We start from the raw sequence: 22,164 nt of genomic DNA on the forward strand, positions 1-22,164 counted from the left end.
GGGGGGGGCCCTCAGGGGGTCCGCAATCACGGGGGGCGGGGCTTAGTGCCAGGGCTTAGCGCCGGAGGGGGGGGGTAGCTGCGGCGAACGGTCGGCGCATGCGCGGGCACTTAATCACGGTATTTTTTGAAAAAATACCGTGATAAGGCTCCGAAGGGGATTAGCAGGGACAAAGCTTTATCGCAAGCTCTGTCCCTGCAAGGGATTTGTAGTAAATCCCTGTGGTATTGCCTGAATTCGCAATGCGAATTCACTCGGTAATATCACACTACAATCTGCATTACCAATGCGGATTGTAGTAAATAGAGCCCATAGGGAGATGGAGTGGGTGTTGTACATACACTCTCATGATCCGTCGTATAGGCATTGACCATTGAGCCCCTGGCATGTTCTGTACATGACTGTGCTAAAATTCATGAGGTCTGAACGACCCACAGAGAAGATGAGGTGGTTCTTTATGCATCTCTTCCATCATGGGCTCACTGCTTCACTTGGTGGTTATGTTTGGTACTTTCTCAGGCCTAAAACTTAAAGTGGGATAAATCTAATATTTTTCGTGTACCAGAGTCCCTCCCAGATTTTGCCGCAATGATCTGTTTCTTTCAAATATTTGGGAATTTGGATCTCTGCTGTTTCAGAGAATGTCCAATTAAATGTCATGTCTCAGATTTTTGCAGTGAAGAGTTCATATGTGGACAACACTCTGCTTGACAGTTACAAGCAGATTTAACTTTATTAAAAGGATTCTTAAGCCTAAAAACTTTGTCATGTATTTATTCAGTCCCCATTTCCATTCCTGCTCATATATTGCTTTCTAATCTAAAGGGCTAAACTGTGCTAGAATTTGCTTGTGATCTGTGCAGGCCTGGGGTTTGGCGTAAATTTTGCCTTACCTAACCTCTAGTTATATTATTTCTGATGCAGTTCAGCGAACTAAAATGACCTTCACTGTGAATTAGTGAGGGGGTTGAGTCAGTCAAACTCTCTGTTACAGGTACTTTTATGTGGTAAGCGCCATCTACATGCAAAACTTATAGTGGCCAAGGCTTATAAGACCTGGTCTCTTGTACATAATATGATGGGAAGGCTGGATTTTGACCCTTGTGCCCCTATATGGGATGCTCCGCTACGGATGCGAGTTGTGGATGAAGCATGGACTAGTCTCTCTGGGCCTTATACTATGGAGGTAATCTTCAATCCTTTGAACACATTTGCAGAATTAGGGTTTCCATCAAAGTATGTTTTTTTGACACATGCATTTAAGACATGTTTTGGGGAGAAATTTTGACCTCCTTGGAGCAAAGTCATTTTACCTCCCTGTGATACAGCCAACTGTTTAATATCCCAAATGAAAGGCTTCAGCCCCATAGTTAGGGAGTAGATAACGTGGTGAATGATAAGGTGCAGCATGAACATTTGTTTTGCACAGTGAAAAATTGTCCCTTTAAATATGATTATGTGTGGCAGTTGTGGAACATACTCTGTCCAGAACAAAGCCTGGGGGAGGGGGGGATTGGGGTGTAAAAAGACTGGTTAATGTTGAGGTCAGTGGGTGGCTGCTAATATATAGCTTGTTAGGCCCGTTTTCATTTTTGGATTTTTTATTATGTATCCTGTAGAAGTTCAGCAAGTTTTTTTTGTATGTCCATTTAACTCAATGTTACTTTATTTCATGTCTCTGTGGGGTGACTGAGAATGACTGAGACTGGGTGAATGATTGTGCCCAAGGATTTATGAAAACCATCAGTTCAGATTGTTTGACATTCTATGATCAGTACACAGGCCAGATGAGAAGTACAATTATGGCCACCAATACTAGACTATCCAACTCCATGCCATGGCAAATGTCAACATACTGCTTTTGAAAAAAATATATTAGGATTAAATATGGGTTTATGCCCACTCTACCAAAAAACATGAGGATATTAGACATTGACAAGGCGTTCTACAACTCAATATAGCTCAAGGCTGCAAGTTAAGTACATTTACAAAGATCACAAAACTACTAGGCATTCATTTTATGCCATGGCAATATTTTTTAGAACATGTGAACAAAAGTTTTAGGGAACAGATATAAAAACATTTCATCATATTTAATACAATCGTAACAATTATTAGGTTTGACAAAGTGATGTCAGCAGGTCAGGACACTATCTTTCACAACTGTTTAAACATGTGTTTACACCACCCATGCATTATAATGGAAATTTATAATGTTGTTGGGTTGTTCATTCATTTTTATTTGCAAATCCATATTTTAATTGACCAATTAGTAGCCTGTGTATTCAGAGCTATTACACAGGGGTTTTATTTTTTTATTTTATTTATTTATTTATTTTTGGGGGGGGGGGGGGATTACGTTTCTAAAGGAACTAAAAGACAGGTGACTAATGCTCACCACATATCTTCCACTAATAATCATCTTTAGGAAGTTCATGATAAGCCAGTCCCCTTACCTTAGCCAAACCAGATCGATGTGCGCCTTTAGACTCCATGTACACTAAATATTTGTTGAAGTCCCTGAATTCTTCCATTGTTGGCCGGAAGGTCAGAATTTTGCATGCAGGGTTCTGCTCATCAAAGGCTTTTGCAGTCATTGTGAATAGCTGGGATTACACTGGCGAAAATTAAAAACAAATTCTCAATAAAATGCAACTGATTAGTATTAAAATGGGCGAGTTAGTAGAACAATTTGTAAGTGGCACATATACTAAGCTTCAACTGACATTTCTGAAACACGACAGTAAGCTAAATTAACAGAAAAAGAAAGAAAACATTTAAAAAAAAATGTCAGGTATCTCCATGGGTTTGAAACAGATTTTGAGCAATTTGCCATGAATACATATGACCAATACATATGGCCATCTGACCAAAGACCGCTTTTCCCTTTATACTTAGTGCTTCCCAGGTATAGCAGTATATAAATGTTATTACAGCAGTCAGAAACATACATTCGCAATAAACAGAAAACCTTGGCACTAATAACTAGAGTTTCAGTGCACCTCTTATACCAGTGGTTCTCAAACTTTTTTTCTGCTGTGACACACAGAAGAGTGACATCCACATGCATGACAACAGTTTAAAGATATAAAAGTAAATGAACCTCACTGTACCCAAAGCCCACACTCCTAGCCGTCATACCAAACAGCCCTTTTCCACTCTGTTCTATTTAACCATTGTAGTTTGCTTACCTTTGGACTCCTTTCCTGTTCATTTCCTCTTATGCCGGGAACACACAGAGCAGGGATGGCCAACCCGTGGCTCTATAGGTTTTGAGTTGCAGCTCCTCCACTGTAACTGTGAATGCGGGCCTCTGAAGCGGTCAGAAGCTAAAGAAGCCTCTGATCGCTTCAGAGGCCAGCGTTCCCAGTGACGTAGTGTGTGTCACCCGCAATGTGAGGAGCCTGCCCTGCCCATCTGCTGGATCTAGTTAGATCCAGTCAGAGGCAACCATAGTGGTCAGGTAAATACTGGTCTGGGGGCACTTCTTAAGGGACAAAACTACAGAGGGCACTGCATAAGAGGGGTGGGGTGAGGAGACAGAGCTGGGGGATGATGCCTGCTTTCATGCTTATGGGGGCAGAGTGGGGCTGTTGAGATCCGGGGGATGGGGGGTGAGGGTGGCTTGAGTGACACGAGGTGCAGCTGCAGTGGCATGAATGTGGGTGGAAAGGCAAGGGAGGGGGCTGCAGTGACACATGGAGGAGCTGAAGTATATTTTGTGTGGATCTGGCATGTGTCAGTAGATTTTGTGTGGATCTGGCATGTTTCAGTAGATTTTATGTGGATCTGGCATGTTTCAGTAGATTTTATGTGGATCTGGCATGTTTCAGTAGATTTTATGTGGATCAGGCATGTTTCAGTAGATTTTATGTAAACGTGGTTTTTTCAATGTTTTCTATATTGCTCTGGCTTTTTCCTTTTACTTCAACAGTGAAAAAAAATATGTAAATTGTATATTTTCAATGTGCTGGGCTCGCGTACCCAGTGACTAAAAACGAGGGTCACAAGGTAATGTTCCTGCAAATGTCATACCAAAGGCATGAGCACAAAAATGGGGCGTGTCCTTGTGAGAACTAGGCCACGCCCCTTTTTGCACACGCTGTCGCGCATGATATTGGCCACCCCTGCACTAGACAATACGTCATCAGATCGGCCGGATCGGACGACATATCGGGCACATCGTCTAGAGTGTACCCTCAAAGTCACTGATGATGCGCGCTCCCGCACATAGTCAGCAACGTCGCCCGTCGGACGACATAAACAGCGAGGGCCATGCTGCCAAATGTAGCATGGCCCCCGCTGTCGCTCCCGGCAGGTCCCATCACACGATAGATCGGCTGGGTACATATGGTTAAATGTGTACCCAGCTTAAGTCTCCTATCCTATTTGTCTGAGGTTCTCTGCTCCCAACCAGCCCAACCAGTCAGTGAGAGACATCGTGATGTGCATGACACACCAGGGACCAACACGTGACACACTAAGATGTCACGACATAGTTTGAGAAGCGCTGTCCTATATCACTAAACACTGCTGCACCTATAAGCTCTACTATAACTAATGGAGGTTTAAGCAGGGTGGTTAGAGTGATGCCAAGCAGGTATGGGAGGTGTGTAAAGGACCCAAACTCAGGGTGGTCTCAAAATGTTGATAGTGGATATTGAGAAATATCCAGCATGCTGCCTTGCAGAGCTTTCTCACCAAAGCCAGAGCCCTTTTTGTCCAAAATGTTTTCACCACTTGCGATGAGAGTGTTTTTAAGCTGGGTACACACTAGGACAACGATCTGCCATCCGGCCGATCTGCCGTCCTGATGATTGGCAAGTGCATACACACTTACCATCGTCGGCCTGATGTGTCAAAACTGGGTGGGCATTTACATGTGCCTGCCCAATTGTGATGTCAGTTACCGGCAGGGTTGCACGATTTAAATCAAATGATGTAGCTGTAGCCCTTGATCGTGCACAAAGACGCAACTGCACAATCAGTGAGGTCGTACAAGTGTGGAAGAAGCTGCTAGATGATCTTGAAGAGATTGCCATCTTTACTACATTGCTGTGGTGTCCAAAGGCAAGAGCTAAAATTGTACTCTCACATGCCCACTTGCTGGCTAATCTACTTGATCCTAGGTACAGGGGAAAAAAAAAAGCTTAGCCCTGCTGAAATTGAAACTGCTATAGAGTTTGCTCATGCCAATAATCGTCAAATTAGCCGGTCATCATCAGTGCATCCATGAAACCATTTGCACCATACATGTTTGAAGTGGACAATTTACGCCAAGTATCTCCTCTACCGTGGTGGATGTCCTACGCAGCTCAACTTCAGTTAGACACTTCTGTAGTAAATCTTCTGAAGCGGATGTTCACCGCAGCTTCATCAAGTGCAGGAATTGAAAAGGATTTTGGATTTGTACAATCCAAAACACGCAACAGATTAGGAAATGAAAAAGCAGCTAAAATGGTTGCATGCTACAGAGCCTTTTCTATTGAGGACAAACGTGAGGACGTGGACAATGACATGTACGTGTTTGACTTGGACTCAAACAACTGATTTGAGTGAAATTCAAAGCCTAATTGTACTTCTTGGTGCAATTGTTTAGTGTTTATGTATTCTATTACTGTGTTCATTTTGTTACTGTTCTCAATTCAAAAATTGTTCATGTATTACTAAAACAAGGTGTAAACATCTAAAATTAAAATGTTAATTAAAAAAAAAAAATCCTATTTAAATCCCCAAAAAATCGGATTAAAATCAAATAAATCCGATTTTTTTTTTTCTTTTTTAAAAATCCGAATTTTATGCAACCCTGGTTACTGGTGGCCTCTGCAACAAGTGTATGGATGTTCGGCTGGCCATCCGTACATGCAGCACAATGTGCCGACATATCGGCCATGGACTGTGCTGCACAGCTGATGCGATAGGTTTGTGAACGTCGTCATTCACAGACATATCGCTCACACACACACACACACACACACGAGATATCAGCCATTCAATTGAACGGTTGATAAATCGGTCAGTGTGTACCCAGCATAAGGGGTTTATTTACTAACCTTCAGGTTCTAAAACCCAGCGCTTCCAATCATGTTTATGCCAGAAATTTTATTTTCCTAGCTGTGTTTTGCTAGTAAAATCATTGCCCTTTTAAATTTCAGGCATAAACATGATCGGAAGCATCAGGTTTTAGAACTCGAAGCTTAGTAAGTAAACCCCTTGGTATTTACTACCCCTTACATACAGCTTTCTTGTATAACTGTATGATTACTTATTTAATCCATCTTCTAGTGACTTGCTTGAAAAAGGGAATCACCTTGCCATGGTTCCAATGGAATCACTAATAACTGTTCAGTATTCCTTACACTTTCTGTCCTGTATAGCGAGTTCATGGTATTACAACCATCTGGTTAATGTGAAATGAAGATGCAACTTTTAATAGGAATGTTGGATTGGCCTTTGGACCACTGTATACTTGTAGATATTTATAAAGCCTGTAGTCTCCAACCTGGGTAGCAATAAAGATCGGAGCACCAAGCACTACATCAGTGGTAGACAACCTGTAACACTCCAGCTGCTGTGGAACTACATATCCCAGCATGCTCTACCACAGTTTTTACACAGCAGCTGGAGTGCCACACTTTGCCTTCCACTGCACTAGAGGTCTCACAAAAGAACAAATGTATTTTTTGGAGTTCGTTATGGTCTCCAATAAGTCTCTCTTCACTAATAATTTGGTAACTTTCAGCATGTAAAATGACAGACCTTTACTGAAGCCATACTACAGAAAGGTAAAGACGAATGGAATGGTAGGTTTGGTGGATTTACTGAATACTAGAGACATAAAATGTTATAAATATCTTTCAAATTCTGTAATGCACAATTGAGGAGGAGATTCTCTAAAGGTGGGTACACACTATAGCGATATATCTGCAGATCGAGTGATCTGCAGATGATGGTCGTTTATACATACTGAACGACCAGCATCTGCATGCTGCAGCGGGTTGGGCCGGCCTTGTGTCGGGTAAGGGGCGTGCCCTAATCGTGGCCACACCCCCTTCAAAGAAAAAACCCCATTTGCGGCGCTGTATGCTGGGGAGCGGGGTGCTGTGTGCCCTTCAGCCCGGCGCACAGCCAAAGGGGGGGCGCGATCAGAGTGATCGCTCCCCCACTTTGGCATAAGAGGCTCTCCGTCTGCTGCTGTAGCAGCCTCGGACAGTCTCCCAGTGCAGCCCAGCACACAGCAGCTTGTGCTGGGCTGCTGTGAACCTAAAAGGGACGGGGAGCGGTGCCGGACCAGAGTAATTAGTACCTGCTCGCGGCCCCCCCCCTCCCAAATCTTGGCGCCCATGTACGGGTGATCAGCTAATCGCCCGTACACACTTGCCGATGGACAGATGTCTGCAGACATATCTATCCATCAGCTGTGCAGCACAGCCAATGCGATATGTCTGTGAACAACGTCGTTCACAGACACATCATCTGTACACACTGGCCGAAAGGGGCACGATATATTGGCCGATCAATATATCGGCCAGTGTGTACCCAGCATTACTTGCCTGCAGGAATGTGTTGATTACAGACTTTGATAAGCCTTATTCCTGTTCAGTATTTATGCCATTGATTGTGGCTATTCTATATTTAGGAGGAAAAAAAAATGGATACTTGAAAAATAAATATGGACAAAGAGGTAGAGGCAATGGTTCTTCCTGAAGCATGTCCTTGGCTACTAGGAACCTTGGATGCCATGGCCAAAATTTGAAAGATTGCAATCAATTATTTTTTTGTTTTGTTATCAGGTGACGGATGAAGGGAAATGGAGGGAAAAACATAGGTTAGTGCAGGGGTTCTCAAACTTTTTTGAATCATGGCACCCTAGAGTATCAGCATTGTTTTCACGGCACCCCTAAGCCAAAAGTTTGTCATCCTTAGGGTCAGTTATGTGATGGGGACAGGCTTGTGCTTCTGTTTGTCCACATACAGTATTTACATTACATTGACCATAAAGAATTTGATTTGGAGCTGGACCACCAACCTGAGGCACCCCTGCAAGTGTCCCGAGGCACCCCAGGGTGCCGCGGCGCACAGTTTGGGAACCACTGGGTTAGCGAATGACTGAAAAACTACCTTAGCGGGGTCCCGAGGGGGGCGGAAGGGGTTAGTTTTTACCTGGGTTTAGGCTTGCTGGAAAGGCCCAGGTCAGTTGCACATCGAGCAGGTGGAGAGGAGACTGTTGCTCAGCGACGGCAGCCTCTCTAGTCACCTCAGCACGCTGCGGAGGGACCAGGGATGCTGCTGCCAAAGAGCAGCAGCAGTCTCCTCTCTCTCCCAGCATGATGTGCCATACTACGCCAGCGGTAGTGGCAGGCAGGTAGGTGGGGTTACAGGGGGCGGACATTACTATTCTAATCACTGGCAGGAACTGTGCATTATGTTAAAGCCTACAGTCAAAGCTTGTGTCTTAATCACCCACTTTGGATTGGCAGAAGGGCAAATCTTGGTGTAGTTCCTATAGAAGCAATGAAGCGCACATGTTCATATATGTATATACAGGTTGAGTCTCATATCCAAATATTCCGAAATATGTAATATATTTAGCATGACTGAGATAGTGATACCTTTGCTGTCTGATGGTTCAATGTACACAAACTTTGTTTGATGCACAAAATTATTAAAAATATTGTATAAAATGACCTGCAGGCTGTGTGTATATAATACATAAATGCATTCTGTGTTTAGATTTGGGTCCCATTCCAAAGATATTTCATTATGGTATGCAAATATTCCAAAATATGGAATATTCCGATATCCAAAATACACCCAGCATTTAGGATATGGGAGACTCAACCTGTAATGATACATTAACATCTCCCAGAAATAAACTAATCAGCTGGTTCACACCGAGTTGATCCATTGTATCCAAATAAATTTGTTACGGTGTAATTTGTAGCAAATATGAGCAATAAAAGGAATTAGATACAAACAAAGGAGTCTGATGATCTGCCAAATCACCACCGAAAGGTGGTCAAAACGGAGTTTCCTGTGTCTGAACAGCTCACTGAGCTTATTGAGGAGGCATGGGGTAATTAGAGAATAAAATCATTGTATCGGTTATCACCTTCTGTATGTACTAAGTGGGGGTATCTCCTACTGTGGATGCTCATGTAACGTATTTAATCAGAAATGCTACATTAGTTTCTTCTCTGAGGGATTCCACAGATAAAAAGATTGAAGCCTGTTTTAAGGCAATATTTTCAACATCTGGAGCTGTTAACAGTCCAGCAATAGCTGGAGCCTGGGTAGCTAAAGCGGTTGAAGAGTGGATTGAGGCATTGGTAAATTATCTACCAAATGCTACCAGAGAAGAGATGATATATATCTCCCACATACGGAAGCGGCTTCCTATCTGGGAGGGGCTGCAGTGGATACTGGAATTTTAGCTTTTAAAGCATCAGCAGCATCCATAGTAGCGCGCAGTGCCCTTTGGTTAAGATCTTGGAAAGCTGATACAGGATGAAAGAGGGCGCAGGAAATCCTACCTTTCATGGAAAGGTAATCTTTGGAGCAGAGTTGGATAACATGATTTACTACTCCGACGGCAACAAAGTCAGCAGGTCTGCCATCTACGTTAAAGAGTAGAGCTAGGCAGGTTTGTTTTCAGTCCTTCAGTCCTCAGGAAAGAGCTAAAGGACAGACTTTCTCTAGGCCGACTAGTTTTTGGAAGCGAAAAGTGACAAACTAAGAGGTCTAGCCAGACAAGATGTTCAGCTTCTAAGCCGGGCAACAAGTCCTCGGCCTGATGGAGCGGACCTCCTCCTTCGGTTTATGTATTATTGGCATCAAACAACTACAGATGCCTGGGTCCGAGAAGTGGTCTCTCAGGGGGTATGCTCTCACTTTCAGGAGACATCCCCACCAGAAGTTTTTGCCACAGAGCCTCCATCAGATTAGGACAAGGCCTTGGCTTTTCAGGAAGCCATTCACTCCCTGCTACAGGCAGGGGTAATAGTCCCAGTTCCTGTGTCCCAATACGGAAGGGGTTATTACTCAAATTTATTTCTGCTCCAGAAGCAGAGTGGGGCATATTGCCCTATACTGAATCTAAAAACCCTCAACAGGTTTATCTATGTTCCCAAAAATTCTGCATTGAAACTCTCCGGCAAATTATTTTGGCTATGGAGCTGGGAGATTACATGGTTTCTTTGGATATTCAGGATACATATCTGCATATGCCAATTATCCCATCCCAACAGCAATTTTTACAGTTTGCTATCCTTCAGCAACATTACCAATTTCAGGCTCTACCCTTTGGCCATTCTACAGCTCCACGGGTATATACCAAAATAATGTCAGTCATGACTGCTTATCTCAGGCGTCAGGGAGTTAGAACACTGCCATATCTGGACGACCTTCTGATATTGGCACGGACTCCGGTGGTTTTGCAACACCATCTTCAACTGACTATAGCCTGCCTACAAAGGCACGGCTGGATCATCAATTGGAAGAAATCACTTTCTCCAACACAGCAGATGGTACATCTGGGAGCATTTCTAGATTCTCAGGAACAAAGTGTGTTTCTGCCAGAGGACAAGATTGGGGCCTTATCAAAAGCGGATACACATGCTGCTACGCAAGCGAAAAGTATCCATTCTGTTAGCAATGCAGATACTGGGATCAATGGTATCGACCTCCGACATGGTGGGGTATGCTCAGCTCCATTCCAGTCCCCTGCAATGGTTGATTATCTCCAGGTGGAACGGACAGCATCATTTAATATGGTCCCAGATGATCTTTCTCCCTCCAGGAGGTTCATCACTCCCTCCTGTGGTGGCTAAATAAAAAAAAATAAAAAAAGAGCATCTAAACAAAGGGAGTCTGTTCTGGATTCCAAATTGGGTGCTTCTCACCACAGACGCCAGTCTTTGCGGATGGGGGGCAGTGACAGGTCATCACACTTTCCAGGGGAGATGGACAAATCAGGAAAGTCATCTGCCAAAAAAAACATTCTGGAACTGCAGTATATAAAGCACTTGTCAGGGCACAGGACCTGCTCCAGGGCAGGCATGTCCAGTTCCAGGCCAACGATGTAACTACAGTGGCCTACCTCAATCATCAGGGAGGCACAAGAAGTTATGCGGCCATGAAGGAAGTGACAAAGGTTCTCATTTGGGCAGAAAATCATCTTCCGGGAGTACTTAATTGGGAAGCAGACTTCCTAAGTCGCCAGAACATACATGCCGGAGAGTGGTCTCTCCACCCGGGAGTGTTTCAGCTCCTGGTAAACAAATGGGGTCTACCAGAGATAGATCTCATGGCGTCACGCCACAACCACAAGTTAACCAGGTACAGGGCCAGGTCCAGAGACCAATCAGCAGCCTTCGTGGTCGCACTGGTAGTAAGATGGGACTTCAAGTTGGCGTATCTCATTCCTCCAATTTCCCTGCTCCCAAGATTTCTCAGGAAATTCAAACAGGTAGGCGGAACAGTAATACTGGTGGCTATGGCTTGACCCAGACATCATTGGTTCACCAACATACAGAATCTGTCGGTAGACTCTATATCCTCACCCTCTGTTGCAGGATCTGCTAATGCAGGGTCCCTGCCGACATCCTCACTTGCCCAGTCTGGCTTTGACGGCGTGGCTCTTGAATCTTCCATCTTAAAAGCGGAGGGATTTTCTTAGAGCACGGAATGCTGCTTCTGCCCGTTTCTATTACAGAGCTTGGTCAATGGTGTTCTCATAAGGAATATGATCCTAAGGTGTTCAGGATTTCCAGGATACTGGCTTTTCTGCAAGCAGGGTTAGACAATGGTCTCTGCCTGACCACTTTGAGAGTGCGGGTTTCTGAAGAAAATTACTTCATTACCAGATGCTAGACTTTTTTTCCAAGGAGTTCTGAGAGTTCAGCCTCTTTTTGTTCCACCAACAGCACTGTGGGATTTGACTTTGATTCTTAAGGGGTTACAAGCTACCCCATTTGAACCTTTAGACTCTGTAGATTTTAAGTGGTTGACAGCAAATACACTTTTTCTGCTTGCTATCTCTTCTGCCCGCAGAGTCTCGGATTTAGCAGAGCTCTCTTGTCGCTCATATCACCAGGATAAAGCGGTTCTACAAACAAGGGAGGGTTACCTTCCTAAGGTAGTGTCCCCATTTTCATGTAAATGAAGATTTTGTTATTCCAGCTCCAGGCTCCAGACCTTTCTGTAGGTGAAGCTTCCCTGGATGTAGTTCGTGCTCTCTGTGTTTATGTGGAGCGTACAAACTGTGTTAGAAAATCAGATTCTCTTTTTGTATTATATGGTTTTCACAACCAAGGATGGCCAGCTAATAAGCAGACTCTGGCGAGATGGCTACGCATGACTATTTCTCAGGTGTACACGCAGGCTGATCTTCATGTCCCAAGCACGGTGACAGTACATTCTACTCGGTCTGTAGGGCCATCGTAGGCATTCAGTCGTGGTGCCTCTGCTGATGTGCAAGGCTGCCACGTGGTCTTCTGTCCACACTTTTCTTAGGTTTTATGCCTTTGATACTTTTGCCTCCCAGGATGCTTCCTTTGGGCGACGAATTCTTCCTTCTGCTCAGAAGCATTGCCTACCATAGGGAAACTGCTTTAGGACATCCCCATGGTATCCCTGTGGATCCCGAAGAAGAAATATAGAGTTATGGTAGACTTACCTTGAGAACTCCTTTTCTTTGAGGTCCATAGGGTCCACAGGGCGCCATCCCTGACGCACGTGACTTCATTGAGTGATTTTCTTTCGGTCACAGATTCCCTCATCTTCTTTAAGAGTGTTTCTAGTGTACAATTGATGTTCCGTCTCCTGCCTTTAGGCTTGTTAACTAAACTGAAGTCCTATGGCTAGGGGTGGGGTATATATGGAGGAGGACCCAGGGCATTCAGGGAGCCCTCGAAGAAAAAAGGAGTTATCTAGGTAAGTCTACAATAACTCTATATTTCTAACATATAAGAACAGGTTATAAACACATTAATAACCAAATATTTTATGTATAACAGCTTTCCTTGAAGGATCCAATCCAGCAAAGTATCTGAAATAGAGATACAAAAGAAGAGGACCAAGAAAAGCGCTTATGGGGTAGAATTTGCACTTAAAATATGCCCCTCCTTGGCTAAAAATTAATTATGGGTACCGGACCCAAACTTGTTTGTTAGCTTGTCAGGGTATCATTTATTCACGATTGTTCTCTAGGTATAGCTGTATACTAAGAATATTTAAAAATGTTATCAGTTTCTAAACTTGATCAAATAAGCTTATCTTAAGACATGCGATCTCAGGGAGAGTGGTATCTCAGTGCTTCCAGTTAATCTAAAAGATTGGAGCTCCAACAGAAGGAGTGATGACCTCAAAGATCCTGCACATCCAAAACAAGAGAGAGTAGGGACTCAACCAATGCGTTTCGTCGCCTTGACTTCCCCAGGAATATGGTACTACTGTCATATGATCCAGTTTATATAGGACACGGTCACCATCAGTCAATAAGGAAACTGTTCCAAGTTGTATATCTGTGTCCCCAACTATTAATTGTTTACACTACTAAAATTCTTTATAGATCTATTTTTTTACAAATTAAAAGTATGGAGTTAATTTCTATCTATGGACATTTATGTTTTCCTTATACTAATATAAAATTTATTATAAAAAAAGTGACAAAAAACTATAATTTTTAGACTTCTAAAAATATGGCCACAGTCATCTATGTTAACATGATGACAAGGGACAAACACATTATACATTGGTAGCTCTAGTGTTTGAATAACGGCATTTATTCCCGCCAGAAATCAGGTACTTAAAGTATAAGGACAGGATCTTCTTTATATACTATTAGTCCTCCATTCCAATTTAGGTCAGTCAGAATCTATATTACTACCATCAACCATAGTCCGAAAAGAACGTTCAGGTGCAGGCGCCATAGGCAAACGCAGGGGGGGTTCCGGTTGCCTTGAAACCCCCCCCCATGCCAGCCCACACCATGACCACAATAGAAATAGTAATATAATAGAATTTTACTAGTGCTGCATGTTCTTCTCAGTATCACAAATGAAATAATTAGCACCACTTTTTTTAACATGTGTCAGCCAGTAATAAATACACCTATGCACCAACTAGGAGATCTGGAAAATATGCACTGTTAGGGGTGCACTGATATGGACCATCTATAGGCTTAATTATTAATACTGCATAATAATACACTATCCAGTGCATATGAGACCAATATGTATATATATGTCCAGGGCAGTGCTAGGTTCTTCTGCTGCTCCCCCAGACTCCCAGACTTGCTCCAATGCTCTGGAATGGTGCCCACATCTGAAATAAAACATTCAGGCAGGATGGCCCTACTGCTGCATTTAATGGCTTACTGTGATCGCTGGTCCTGTATATATGCTGGAATTATGACACACAACAGTGTTCTCCACACGCTTTATTTGTCGGGCGGTCCGCCCGATAAAAATCCCCCACCGCCCAGCATTGTAACATCGGCGGTGCAGCCAGTGCATTGCACCGGGGCCTGCACCCGCCGCTAGTGTCCCACAAATGTAGGGCGGACCACAGTGAGTAGCGGTCTGCCCTACACAGAAACAAACACAGCCGCCAGCGGCAGCTGTGTGTTTGTCATATCAGCACAGCCAGCCAATGAGAGTCATACAGACTGATTGGCTGCTGCGGCCACGGAGGGAGCCGGCTGGAGCTCACTCATGAGCTCCCATTCCGGCTCCCCCAGCAGCGGTTGATGGGAGAGACGTCATGATGTCTCTCCCATAGTGCAGAGCAGGCCGGGAGCAGCTGACAGCGGCGGTTGTCGGCTGGAGCAGGGATCAGGTAAGTTGTCTATTTTTGTTTCTGTTGTGAGTATGCGTTACTGTATAAAAGAGGGCTGCTACTGGGGGCACTGTATATGGGGGCTGCTAATGGGGGCACTGTATATGGGGGCTGCTAATGGGGGCACTGTATAGGGGGGCTGTAATGGGGACACTGTATAGGGGGGCTGTAATGGGGACACTGTATAGGGGGGCTGTAATGGGGACACTGTATAGGGGGGCTGTAATGGGGACACTGCATAGGGGACACTATTTAAGCCTGGGGGTAGTGCATAAGGGGCCAGTCTGGGGGCACTACATAGGGGCTCTACTTCAGCCCACTGCATAAGGGCAAAGCTAAACTACAGGGGGCACTCTATAAAGGGCACAAATATAGGGGGCACTGCATAATGGGCACATTTGACTGAGAGCTAGTGGGGTAAGGGAGATACCCCTTTTCCCGGCGCGCGCATAATTACGAACCCCCACTCGGCTACTTTTTTATGCCACCCGGCTGGAAAAACTTTCTGGGCGGAACAATACACTTTGTATGATGCAAAGCTGGATCAGTGCTAATTATTCCCTCTTCATGCACTGGCCACACTCACTCTAAAATCAAGCATTTGGAAACCCCCTTCAATAAATCCTGCATTTGCCACTGGGCGCTGGGAGATGACGTTTAATATTGTAACGTCCTCCGACTAATTAATCAAAACCTAATTATATCGCCTACTGTTTCCAGCGATGGTGACACACTCCATCCCGGTCATATGCACGACCCAGAATACAACTCACCAAAACTACACGCGGACTACCATTACTTCCCGGCCACCAACCAGAAGGGATGTCTCCCTATAAATCAATTGGTTATAGTTTACCCACAATATCTAGCGGAAATTGCGTACTTTATGAGACAAATTAAAAATGGTATATCTACCTACAAGTTTACTTAGTAACCAACAAATCCAAACTTAAAAGCCTACATCTTATCCTGGCTATATTAGTTCTTGTTTATATGTAAATATTCTATTTGGAACAATTTTCTCATTTTAATTACATCAATTTATTTGTCATTTATTACATTATTAAAATCAATAAAAGTATATAAAATAAAAATATACACAAAAAGTAAAAAAGAAATTCCATATACAAGATGTACACACATTTCATGTATATAGGGTACATACACATTATTTATATCATACATTTAATACCCAGTTTTCTAAAAAAAAGAAACTATATCTATATTTTCATTCTTACCCCTTGGTGTTAAACTATCCAACATAAAAATACAATAAAACTCCCTTTTTGCCAATTGTAAATTTCTATCTCCCCTCTATTATTTGTTTCTATATGTACTAATACTCTGAATGATAATGTATCTGGGTTATAATCGCCATTTCCTTAAGAAATATGATTCTAACCCAGATGACGTGAGGTCAATGGCTGGGGAGGCACACATTTGTAAAAAACATTTTTTTATATCAAAACTCTGAAACATGACAGGTATGTTAGAGGAGGGAGTATGACAGGGGATGCTCTGTCTTCCCTGCCTACACGCCCCTGAGATAGATAAAATATAACACACACACACACACACACACCTGAAGTTGATGTGTTGGAAGCAAGAAAAATGGGCAGGAGGTCAGGGAGCTTTTAAATTGCGATGTTAAGCCAACAAAGGAAGATTTCAGCTTGCATCCTCCTGGGCATGCGAGAAGAAACCAGACTAAAGGGCCATCCGCAATGCTGTTTTACAGTTTAGCACGGCGCTAACAGCAGACTTAAGTCAGTAAATGACTGTTCTCGCAACTAAATTCCATGCTTTAGTCACGCTAACCAGCATTCTCCAACTTAAGCGCGCCCGAAAAGGGGGCATGCCTTTGTGATGCGTCTCCTTTAAGTCACTCTTAGGGGCGTGCTCAGCACTTACGGACATGTCGGGCAGCCCCCAGCGCTGCAATCACTGTGAATGGATGCCGGGCGCATGCACCCGACATCCATTCACTGGCAGTGACTGCTGCACCGCCGTTTTCCCCACCCGCGGGAAACTGCGGCCAGCGGGAGGGGACAGAATCCGCAGGCTGTTTCAGCGGGGTGCTGGAGAGCAGGGTGCTTTCTGCCCTTTAGAAGTAGGGCAGGGCGCGGAGCCCCGCTGAAACGCTAGATAAAGTACCAACCAATCACTAACTAACTACACCTAACTGTAATTATTCAAACACAGCCTGTAAAATGACAGCTAGGAGCTGAAGGGTTGGTAGTTATCTCTCTTCAAAGCATAGTAAATCTACCCCTTGTTAGCCTATGAAATCGGAATAGCATAGGGCCCAGAAAAAAATGCCTCCGATTTGTCAGGATTAATTTTACACCCCGAAAGCAAACTCTAATTTCTCTAAAGGTGTGTATCCAATAGCAGACTGTGAAACAACTGCACGATTACGACATTGTAATCGTGCAGTCATTTCACAGTCTGTGTTGTGCCTACACTGAACGATCAGTCGTTCAATGTAGGCACATCAATCATCCACGAACATGGTCCATCTGTCATTATCGGCAGATTGACCATTATGTTCGGGCGATGACTGATGTCGGAAAAGACCAGCAGCAGGAGCGCGCATCTCTGGTCGTTTCCGACATTAATGTGTATGATTTGTGCCGGATTACTTATCAATTGCATGATTACGATGTCGTAATCGTGCAATTGCTCAGTAATGTTGCGTAGTGGATACGTGGCATAAGATTTTAGGTAAAGTAGGTTTCAAGGTTTGAAATATATCAAATCAAATCTTCTGCAAATGCCTGAAGTTTAACCTCATGGATACATAAGAGGATGCCTGTAAAGCCATCCACGACTACAGTATTGGCAATAGTGGATCCAAGGCTATGATGAATAACGGGAGGGAGGGAGAGGGAGAGATAGAGCACCTATGTCATGTGCCTCTGGTCATAGTTATGGGAGAGCTGTGGACACCATTAATCAGAGAATTAGTTGCAAAGAATACAAATATTGAAATATTACAAAAAGGTACAAACAAAAGCTTGGGCCTCAAATAATGTCAGCGAATGGGACAAAGACATTATTAATAGCCTTTACACATCTTCCAAAGCATTCCCAGGCAAGACGAATAGAGGTGGGGTGTGCAATAATTGCCACAAGGGCAGTCCTTATTCCTTTCACTGAGAACATGTTGTGGGCGAAAAAAATAAATTGGTGATGCGTTAAATTTGGAAGTAGAATACATTGAAAGCAGTTGGCCATCAATTTCCTGAAAATCTTGGTTTAGTAGTATGATCGACCTATAAGAAGTCACCAATTCAGGATCATTAGAAGGTTTGGTGACCCTTTAAAATTGTATGGACTAATTTAACATATCATGTTTCATTAAGTCCCAACAACATCTCACGATCCTGATAAGAAACAGAATTTCAGCTGTTTGCACAGAAGTAGCATGTTTTGCATTTTGAGAAACAAATTGTCAATTTTGTGTTAGAGTAATTTGCATGTGGCTGGCTTCTTCAATGTCTCAACAAATATTTGTACAAATCCACTGGTGGAAGAGTTGTATGGTACTAATGTGAACCGCTTTAGTTTATACCATTATTTTTAAAGAATCTCTGGAATTCTTTTAAAACCAATTAACATTACCAATACAAATTTATTCCAGTATCCCATTTCATAAAAACATAGCTTTAAAAACAACAATATTGTTTTCTTAGACTATAGTATGACTTTGGCTTATGAAGTGAAAACATGCTGAAAATATCCAATTGGTATCAGTACATTATATACAGATCAATGAGGATGTATTAGGTTATCAATACAAAACAACAAAGTATCAACCAAGCAAAATCAGCAAGAAGTTAAACAAAAGCAACAATATCTCTCTCCCGAAACTATACCGTCTAACAGTTGATATCCCTATAGTTCCTCTACAATCCCCCACCTAGAAAAGGAGTAGAGGTAACTACAGTGTTAAAATTGAAGAGTAAAGGACTTTAGCCAAGTGTAAAAACCGCAGTATAAATTTCATCTATTATACGTAGATTTTCAAGAAATTCTCAGTTCCCAAAACTGTGGAGAACTCACTTCCTGCCCACACACAACATGGCGGCATCGGAGCTGGGGCAACTCCACCTGCCTGTGATCCCTAGGTCATTATGTGTGGAAACAGTAAATAAACACCCACCCTCCAGCGGGCACTCACCTACCGGCCGTCAGACACCTACCAGCCCACACACATTCCCATGCACAGCAGCCTGTCCTCTATAGGTATCTACAGAGTCCCCTCCCCCAGACAGGCACATACCCTGGTACATGGGGGATGGCGGGGCTCCATATAATCAAATGTGACTGCGGTTACACGCTCCCCGGAGGGGTTGCGAGCACTCACCTATCCGCTCTAGCTGTAATACCGCTCGTCCCAGTCCCGAGAACAAGTCAGTGGCGTCGCTGCTTTCTGCTACTCGGGCTGTCTCGGCTGAGGTTGATGACGTCCTGACCGTGACGTCAGAGTGTCCAGGATTACGGAGGGTTAAGTGTGCACGGTGGGTGCGCGTGCCCGACTCCTCAGCTGTCTACCGGGAGCGCGCCGGGCCATTGTGTGCTGCGTGCGCTACAATACTACAATACACAGTGACAGTCTGAACACAGACAGGAGGGGGCTGCACTGCATCGGGCTCTCCCTTATCACGATAATGGTCTAGTATGCAGAGTGCCTCCAGGCTCCAACACCCCAGTACAGGTCTTTAGCCACATCCCCACACACAGCTCATATTGTCATTCATCTATTGCAAAACTGGATGATTTCTGTACGATAAACCACACTCTTTAGCATTTACGTTGTATGATGTCATATATATATATATATATATATATATATATATGCCTTTTATAAAGCTTTTTTCCCCCACTAAATTATGTAGACACTGCAGTTTCTACATAACTTCATGAATTTGCATGTTCAGGCGATGATTGATGCCGAAAATGGGCAGCAGGTGCAGACAATGGGACCTACAGTCTGACTCATAGAACTGTATTCAATTAGACACGAAAAATCGAAATTAGTGAAAAAGTTTAGCCTATTGCCGCTTTTCGCCTGTTTGCGTCTTATCTCTTCATTCAATTCCAGGATGTATTCGCCTAAGCGGAAACTCGATGCACTGAAACAGGCGGAAAAGTTTCTCCAATGAAAGGCAGGCGGAAAAAAGTGCAAAATCTCTATTTTGGGGTGCAAATGTGGGGAATTGATTCAGAAGCCTTTGGACACCCCCCCAAAGGACTTATCAGCCCAGCCTCCCCCCCCCAAAAAAAATAATGACCTCAGAACACCCCAAAAAAGACGTCATTTTTGGTACGAAAATAAAAAAAAGTGGGGGGACAAGGATAAAAAGTAGCTAAATGGGTTTCTTGGGGAGCTGGTGGCTTTAGGATTGCAGGTGCATGCGGCAGGTTGATTTTTCACATTTTTTGAAAGTACACTTTAGAGGCACAAATATATGCTAGCACCCATTTTCAAGTACCTCAAATTTAACTGGACTATTTATTTTCCACAAAAACTGTTTTCTATCATTTTCACCACTTTTACAAATATGCTTCTAGAAAGCTTTTAACACAAATTAAAGACACAAAGTATTTCTATTAGGGCTAATAGTACACATCTGTAATGATTTCCAGTGTCAGTGCATCTTATTTTGGGGTACAGACTGATTCCCCAAATCTATGCAGTACTTTCTGCCTGTTGTGCAATCGCCTATTTGCGTTTTCGCCTGTTCTGCAATTGAATAGGGGGATCGTGGGGACGCGCATGCCACAAATTTGCATCTCAAACAGGCGAATGCGGTGAAAAGTACAACAGGCAAAAAGTTTCCGACTTTTCATGTCTAATTAAATACGGGCCTTAAGCTGGATACACACTAAACGATTGTGTACCCAGCGATGTCGCCCACGATCCCAGCACTGACGGGCCGACATATCGGGCAGTCCGTGCAGTGTTTAACAAAGTACATAAATGAACAAACAAAAAAACAGCGATTTACAGTGCATAACAATGCAGGACAATGACATGGTTTATAAAAATTGCTTCATTAGCGATCATAACACTCAAATCAGCAGCAGGGCATTAGCAATCAAGTGTTAGGTGCCCTTGTGGGGAATTAGGAGTAGACGATAGTATGAGTAGGGGAAGGAGAAGCACATGAGGGACAAGGGCCCTGCTCGTGAGAGCTTACATTCCAAAGGGGATGGGCAGACAGACAGGAGTGGAAGACTCCTCCAATATGCGAGGGATGTAACTCACAGGGACACTGGTCATCGCTACTGCAGTCCCTGTGAGCAGGGCCGTAGAGAGCCTGGTCGTGTAGCGGAGCGCCGGGGAGGGGGGCGCTGTAAGCCCTCCAGCCGTCGCTAAGCAGGGGGGGGGACGCACAGCCATAGGAGACTGCTCCTGCTTTGTGCTGAGCTGCTGTGAGGGAGGGGGGGGGGGTGACGCCGGGCCTCTCTAGCAAGCCCGGCCCCCCCTCCCTCTCGGCGCCCATGCCTGTGAGTTACAGTTAATACATAATGGGAATATTTTAATTCAAAATGAAAATATCCACCACGATACAGACTGATAATAATAGTGGCAGTGCTGCAATTATTAATACATAAGCCCCATAGAGAGACAGATAGCGTTCAGAGAAGATTTAAAAGGAATTTGTGTCTCAAAGTCATAAATAGAGATTTTTTAAAATAAAAGAATAAATTTTAAAGTGTTTCTGTTTTGTTGGTAGTTTTTACAAAACAGTTGCAAGAATGATTGAAAAGTTGCAGTGATGATTTGGGTAACACTGTTGTACTTGCACATCCTCCACATTTCTGTAAGAGCTAGAGGAAGAAATAAACCGATCAGACAACAACAGTAATTTAGATTCCCTTATGGGATTTGTGTTATTAATAGGGTTTACACATATTACAGAAAAAGCAGCAATAATAACAGCTCACCCCCACTGCAGACAAAGAAGACATATAATGAGGAGATCAATGGGTGGGTCTAAAATATATTAATAATAGAATCTGCCAGATCCATACAATGCACCTTTCAGGAGAAAATAGTGCTGAGCCTTTTTGTTTACCAAGTAATAACATTGTAGTTGGATATTTTGATAGATGATCTATCCTGTTCAATGTTATTTCCTGATTTTATTCACAGTTGGCATAAACATAATATAACACATCTTTCATTGTGTTCAACTCCAGATTTTTTTTAATTTCAAGCAGCATATGGGTTTCCAGCCTTCACATTTTTCTTGCACCGCAGTAAACAATTACAGTAGAAGTTGATTTACATTGCCACAAGAAGCTACAGTAGGT

General features: G+C 43.4%; 1 protein-coding gene across 1 annotated transcript in view; it reads right to left on the minus strand.

The window, feature by feature from the left end:
- Positions 1-19,308, minus strand: part of LOC148519328 (lysine-specific demethylase 4C-like) — a gene marked incomplete at its 3' end in the record, with an annotated part of 174,882 nt that extends 155,574 nt beyond the window's left edge. Inside the window, exons 1-2 of the mRNA XM_088476617.1 lie at positions 19,208-19,308; positions 2,457-2,617 (exon numbers count right to left, since the gene is read on the minus strand). Of these exons, the coding sequence (XP_088332743.1) occupies positions 2,457-2,597 (141 nt within the window). The remainder of the gene's footprint in view (positions 1-2,456; positions 2,618-19,207) is intronic.
- Between the last annotated feature and the right edge of the window lie 2,856 nt (positions 19,309-22,164).

Source organism: Taudactylus pleione, unplaced genomic scaffold (assembly GCF_031769625.1).
Source record: "Taudactylus pleione unplaced genomic scaffold, aTauple2 ptg000190l, whole genome shotgun sequence".
Lineage (NCBI taxonomy): Eukaryota > Metazoa > Chordata > Amphibia > Anura > Myobatrachidae > Taudactylus > Taudactylus pleione.